At 27.3% G+C, this 7,931-nt stretch overlaps 1 protein-coding gene across 1 annotated transcript in view; it reads left to right on the top strand.

Annotated features, from left to right (window-relative positions):
* The window catches only part of LOC112600896 (cAMP-specific 3',5'-cyclic phosphodiesterase-like), a gene marked incomplete at its 3' end in the record, with an annotated part of 264,327 nt that extends 256,398 nt beyond the window's left edge, over positions 1 to 7,929 (top strand). The window contains exon 5 of the mRNA XM_025348224.1: positions 7,833 to 7,929. Coding sequence (XP_025204009.1) covers positions 7,833 to 7,929 — 97 coding nt within the window. The remainder of the gene's footprint in view (positions 1 to 7,832) is intronic.
* Positions 7,930 to 7,931: the final 2 nt, after the last annotated feature.

The raw sequence follows: 7,931 nt of genomic DNA, 5'->3' as shown, positions 1-7,931 counted from the left end.
TAGTAGTAGTAGTAGTAGTAGTAGTAGTAGTAGTAGTAGTAGTAGTAACAAGTATGTCTTATACGTATACTATACTCTATAGTATACTTGTTTTACACACTTTTCCATAGAGTAAAATCTTTATTTCTATGTTTAGTATAAGATCTTAAGAGAATCATTTGATTTTAAATTGAAAATGCAACAAAAATACAAAAATATGCATATTGACCATCAATAGTTCTTGTAATCATTTTCCCACTTAAATAAAGCATGTAAAACTTAGAAGCGTATGTATCATATTTATATTGGACAAAAGTAGATATATTATTCTAACTTTCACTTCAACATGACTATATTATCATAGTTCAGTATTTGATACTCATAAATTATACATTATTTATTAGTATTATGTCCCGCATTGTGCTAATAATATTGGACGTACTCAATTAATTATTCATCCATAAAAGGCGCACATTGACTCAAATAATAAATTGACATGCGTTTATGATGATAATTGGGATTGTAAAATATAAAAATGTAAATTGTTTGTTGTGTTATTATATTACATGTTATTGACAATATCATCGAAAACCTATTATTATATGCTATGTAACGTTTCCATTTATCTAACCAATTATTTTTGTTTTGTGCTCATCTTAAACATAATATTAATATTGTATTATAATATGCACAATCGAAGCAAATAAAACAATGTTTATAAAAAAATGATAAACACTCGTGTGTATTATATGGATGATAAATGTTTTGTCGTATTTTACATTTTGAATGTGGCTTTTCTTTACTTTGTTCATTTTTTTTTTTTTTTTTTTTTTTTTTATTGCTCTAAATTATAGTTTCATTAAACTATATCCAATTCATTAATTTATCTTGAATATATGTCAAAAATTGAAAGTAACAAAAAAGTGGTAAATTTTAACTAAGTATAGACTATGGTAATGGACTATTAGCATACACTCACTGTGTGTATTTTAATAGATAAATAAACATGTTAGTTTGCTTTAGGTATTATTGAAAATGCGAATACAGGTAGTAATAACAGATAGTAAAGGAGAACAAAGAAACTTAATTTTAATAATAAACCTACGTTGATAATTAATATGTTAATTCGATTTTTCTTTTATACACATTGACAAGGACATTCGTTTTTTGAATATATTATAAATAATAAAGTCAATATAAAAATACTAGATATAGGTAGTTAAAATCACAATATGAAATGTTTAAATTACATTCCAAATAACTCGACGTACAAAAATAAAACATAACATATGCAATCTAGATTTAATTACATATTGAAATATAGTTATTATTTTTATTTTTTTTCATAGTGGCCATTTAAAAAAAAAAAAAATCAATCAACATTCATCATATTATAAAAATATTGTATTTAAGTAAATATTATTTGTTATTTATACACTTAATAATAATATCTTAGCTAAGATGATGATAAATTGACTAACTTAATAACATTTTATTTAATCACACCTAGTATTATATCAAAGTTAATGATGTTAAGCTATCAAAAATATTAGATAACATAAAATCATAATCATTTTTTAATTTTAATTTTTTTTATCATATAATAAAAGGAAAATTGCGTTTAAAACGTCGTCTTTATAAAGATTATGTCACTGTTATAAAAGTATAACTGTTTATTAATAAAAATTAAAACAGACCTTGTACAATATTATCATACTGTTGACTATACCTGTATAAATAATACGACTAAAATAACGCATATTTTCCTTTCTCATAATTAAGATTAATAATCACTGCTACATACGTACTAAACCTCAACATAGAAGGGTTAGGAATAAAGTCATCTTTGTAATGGAATTTAATGGCATTAAAGCATATTATGTTATAGTTAAAATGATAAATCTACATTAACGTAACTAGGAGTACTTTACCTTAATATGTTCATAACATTTAATTACAAGTGAACGTTGTTATAGACAAATTAAAATACGTATACATTTTACATAAGTACATTTAAAAATAAATATCAATATGTTTTTACTTGAAAAAATTAAAAATTATATTTTTGGTCTTACAAAATCATAAATTTTAAGTTTTTATAATCTATAAATACTTTAAAGATGTATGCATGTTTTATAAGTTAGTATACAAACTATGATATTATTTGGTATTATTTTTATGATATATCTATTAGAATTCCTCGTGAATATATTCATATTAGTTAAATATTGTACTTAGAAACTTATAATTTATAAAATGTATGTACAAAATATGTAATTTGGTTAAAAAACATTTAGTTTAAAAAAAAAATAGGTATTCAAGAAATGGAAATAATTAAATTAAAAAAAAAAAAATCAGTGATTGAAATAGTCTTATTTTAAATTTAATTTATATAATTGTTAAATAGTAATTGTATTATTTAAATGATTTTTAAATTTGATTATTTCTCTATAGTCTATAGTGAATATTTTAAAATTATTGATTCTTTTTTATAATAATACTTTAATTTATATATATTGAATTCAAAACTTTTTATAAGTCTTTTGAGGTTTTAACCTTTAAGTATTTAATTTGGATATACCAAGATTATCATTATTAAAGGATAAATAAACATCATGAAAAATTAAACTTTTCAACTATCAATTAAAAAAAAAAAAAAAAAAAACGTATGATATATTTGAAAATATATTGTGTTAGATTCTTATTTTAATATATTAAATAATTAAATATAAAACTTTGAGCAAGATTTGCGGTTTAAACTTATCACATCATCATTATATTGTATGTAATATGATTATAATATAATTACTATTCATATTTTTTTTTTGCTTATTCTTAAATCATAAATTTTATGATTTTTTAATAAATGATATATACAGTTTACTAGAATAAAACATGTATTAAAAATGTTAATGAATAATAATGAGGAAATTCTTTTAAAAAAATCATAATTTATAATATTCTAAATTGTGTGTATCGCAAATGCTGAGATTTGTGTATTACCAACATATCCCTCACAATTTTCGTCACAAACAATTTGAAAAACCGTATTAAAAGTTTAAACAAATTTTTTAGAAAAGAAATGAATAAATGGTTATAAATTATACATGGTTTATAATGGTCTATTAAAATTCGAAAAAAAAATAAAATAAAGAAAATAATAGATACTTTAAACACAAAAATATAAAGTATCCAATTTAAATAATTTTAAATTAATTATTAATACATTAATGTGTGTCTACTAGAATCTAATAAATGTTTGAGTAATTTATTATTTTTTATTGTTTTATAACAGTTGAGTAAATATAAATATTATAAAAGGAATTAACATTACAAAAATATATATAAATCACACCCATTATACTACCATAATCTATAAGTATTTGTTATTGTATTACAGTGTATTGGATTCTCTATCTCATATTATGTTGTTTACAATTTTACTATTTTTACTAAAACAAACTTAATAAGTAACAACAATTTTATTTTAGTTGTTAAATTTAAAGTAAATAATATAATATTAACAAAAACAATTAATTATTCAAATTAATTATAATGTGATTATGTGAAGCCCACATATGTGTTAGAAGGATTAAATGAGTCACATAGCGATATGAAAAATTACTTAAAAATAATAATATAAGGTAATGAATAAACAATGTATCACATTGAATAATGCAACAGTATTGGTGATTTTTTATTAACTTAGCACTTCTATATCTTTGATTATTTTTTACATCATTCTATTTATACGTATTTTTTACAATATTTTACCTCTTAAAATGATAATTATCAGCGGTTTTGCTCAATCAAAATTATTATTTATTTCATTGTCAAAAATGTCTCCATGTGGTGTAAGTAGTTCTATAGCAGAAATATCAAATATAAATTATTGTAATATTAAGTGATAATTTATAAACTATTATAAAAATAAAACTTATTTCATCATTTAATTTTCAATTTGTCTCCCCTAATCAACAAACACGATATCACTAAATACAAAAATAATACAAATAATATTAAGATCTAGGTTTTTAAATCTAATTTAAATCTAGATTTAATATGTTTAGAATTTATATTAAACCACACTTAAGTATATTTATGTTTAAGGAGTAATGAACTAAAAGAAATAAAAATTTAACGGAATATATATTAATTAATAAAATTAATCCAAATTAATGTTCTATACATCTTAAAAAAGTGAATACATGTATAAAAGGTATCTTAGTAATCCGTTTCTGTTTATTATTGTTTTTTAAATAATCTATTCAAGTTTTGGTTAAAAAACAACAGAATTTAATGATAATCATAAATACGCTAAATAAATAAATATTAATTAAGTAGCTTTATAAATAACTCGTTTTATGGTGACAAAACATTTTATAAATTAATATGAGGTCGTTTTCTCTATAGATGCTAACCAAATCAAATAGTATACTATTTCTATATGATAATTTAATGCCCAGACCTTCAAAAAAAAAAAAAAAAAAAATGAATCAAATTACATTTGTGAAATACCTTTATTATTTTTACTGCGTAAATTAGAAGGTTTGTTCAACTTATTATATTTATTTTGCACTCCAGATGTGATATTGACTAATTCATTAAATGAATAAAAAAAAAAAGGGTCTTAAGAGTAAAATTTACATAGAAGGGAATTATTTAATTTAATGGATAAACTACGGTTTAAATTTGAAAACAGTACTTAAAGTTGTTTTCAACTTTCATTTGTTAATGTATTAGAATTGTATTTAAAATAAAATAATATATTGTAAGAAGAAAAAAAATATTTTAAAAAATATACTGAAACTACACGGCTATTGTAATTAATTATAAAAATTATGAGTTATTATAAAAAAATAATAATTAACCATTATATATATATATATATATATATATATATATTTATATACATGTTTGCACACGTCTATGTGTGTGTGCAAGCATAGTATAATATGTTCACCCGACATAACATGCTAAATGACATAAAATACCATTATAAAATATAACGTTTGTCACAGTGTACACCGAACTGTTGCTTCTATTTGTTATTATTAAATTAATGCTATGATATCATAAAAATTAAATGTAGGTATTACAGTGTTTTTATTTTTTTATGCAGTGTTATATAAAACTACGACTTTGTAAAATATTTCACTATAGTCTGTCATGTTGTCTAATGTCAATTATATATATATATATATATTATACACTAGAGCATCGATAGTTCGAACCCCCGATAATCCGGTGTATACAGTAATCCGAACGACATATAAGTCCATTTGTTCGTAAATACATTTGTAATTTGTTCGGAATTAAAAGTATTATTCAGAAAAAAATACTGACTACTATACGTAACTTTTATTATCATACACATTTTTTTTTCTTGTAATTCATTATGTTCAAATTATTTATTATTTTTGTAATTTAAAATGTAATAAATATAAAGGTGGTGGAATTAAAAATAAAAAACTTAGTCATTTGAGTAGGTAATTTTGAAAACCTGGTAATTCAGACGATGCTCGGTCTGAATTCGTCCGGATCATCAAGGCTCTACTGTTGTATGGTTCTTGGTAAATAAGTAGTTTTAAAAACGTATAGGTACCAAATACAAAAATGACACAATATTTATAATAAAATTATACTATAGATGTTAAAATCATATTAATAGGGTCAATATATACATTAACAACCGGCAAAAAATATAAATAATTGTCACTGGTTAACTCGACAACCAGTAATATTTTTAATAATATACTATTATTGCCTATCTGTGTATACATAGTACGTGGCATGTGGAAGTAACATTAGAAAATCTGATTTAGTTATGTAGACGATCGGTCATAAACAATTACTAAAATATATACCTAAGTCTAATAATTTGGGGACACCATTACAAAGCAATCTATCAGATTCATAAATATTATACATTTTACTGGAATTTAGATTTAAATGTTTAGAAAACGTTTAAAAAATATTCTAAAAAATAACCAAAAATAATGTTTCAATGCCACAATGCTCAAATCTGTTTTTATTGGCACACAGCTACACAAGCAATACCTAATTAAAAACCACTTTTTTAACACTACTTTATAAACTGACAATTGTATTAAAACAAAATACCAAATTTAGGTGCGCACAATAAATACGTAAAAAGTATACTGAATGATTTGTTTATCAAATAATACTCATCATTTTGAAATATATTACCGTTTTGAAGATATATTTTACAACATTTTTAGTCAAAATAAAATAATATTAATTTATCGTTGATTTTTTTTGAATGATAACACATTTTTTAATTTCATATTCCGAAATGTTTTTCAAAATATCTCAATATATAAAAATCGAAATTCGAATCATTCGTTTTTAAATTATGTATATTTAATATTTCGTTTATCGGGATTAAATGGTATGGGAATACCTTACAAAATGTTGGTCTACTACTCCGCTCACCTTAATTCAGTTATGATATATCTTTATTAGAGATAAGTACCTATTTGTTTGAGTCCCAGTAAGACACTTTATCCAAAAATCGCTAAAGATAAACAAAGTTATTGTGTTCATATAATATGGAACAATTGAAAATCGGTATAGATGAAAAATAATATTTAATATCTACTGTAAAAACTGCTAAAACGAATATTATGAAAACTACAATTTTCTAATTCATACCTACTCGCATTTAAAGCTCGTTCGAAGTAATAATATTTGTAGGTACTAAAAAATTCAGAACAAAAGTCTTATCCTTGAAGCAACTGTTACCTGAAACGAATTATGTAACTACAAGAATACATTGTCCGAGGCATCTGCAATTAATGCATTGATATCCGGGGACCCGGTGACGTATTTGAGTCGTATATATAAAAAAAAAAAAAAAAACTATCAGTTTTCCTATGACAGAAATGATAATACTAATAATTATAATAATAATAAATAATAGTTAGCGCGTATTATTAGAAACGCGCGGAGTACCCTCAACAAAACACCAATGCGTATAATAATATTATTATTATAGTGCTGGGATCGTTGCATTACGGCGGCGGAAAAAGTCGAGCGCACGGTATTATCGTCGACGGAGGCAACACCGCGGAAACGCGCGCGCGCTCATTCCGGGGTCTTCGCTACGTCGGGCCGCGCGGCGACGGCGTACCACGGCAAATGCACACCGGCGGTTTTCGGCCGTCACGTCCGTCGTCGCGCGTCACTCCGTGCATCGTTCCGCCACCGCCACCTCCACCGCCGTCCACCACACGCATCGCACGCGTACAATAATACGTATAATAATATATACCGTTTGCAGCTCGCGTAACGAGCCGCCGCGCGGATAGAGCATCAGCACGAGCGCGAGCTCCTCGCGTCGACGGCGGTACGCAAAGTCATGGTGGCCGCGCCTCCGGCAGGCCATGTCGTCACCGTCGTCGTCCCCCGTCGTCGCCGTCGTCCCCGACGCGGCCTTGTAGGGACACGGCCCACCGACCCGTCACGCACCACCGCCGCCGGTCGCTAACCGTGGCCGCCGGCGCGGCGTCGTCGTCAGCGACGGCCATGGAATCGCCGACCATCTCGTCGCCACCGGCGTCCGCGGACGGCCCTAGGCGGCGAGGGTCGTCATCCGCCGGCGGCACCGTCTTCAAGTTCGGCGCGCTGGGCATCAGCGGCTCCGCGTCCGTGTCCGCCATGTGCGACGCCGCCAGCGGGCCCGCGTCCGCGTCCGCCGTGGTCGGCGGCGGCGGTTCGCCCGGCGCGCAGCCCGGCAAGCTGCCGCGGACGCTCAGCACGAGCGTGTTGCGCATCAAGCACCGGTCGTCGTTCTGGGACAAGTTTTGGGAACAGCGGTCCAAGAGAGACTTCCATGGTGAAGATCTCATCGTTACACCGTTTGCACAAATACTAGCGAGTCTACGAAGCGTCCGCAATAACTTCTTAAGTCTCACCAATGTACCATCACA

The sequence above is a fragment of the Melanaphis sacchari genome, unplaced genomic scaffold (assembly GCF_002803265.2).
Source record: "Melanaphis sacchari strain LSU unplaced genomic scaffold, SCAv2.0 Contig73_pilon_pilon, whole genome shotgun sequence".
Classification (NCBI taxonomy): domain Eukaryota; kingdom Metazoa; phylum Arthropoda; class Insecta; order Hemiptera; family Aphididae; genus Melanaphis; species Melanaphis sacchari.
Note: the sequence above shows the minus strand (reverse complement) of the source record. Positions and strands in the feature narration are given on the sequence as shown.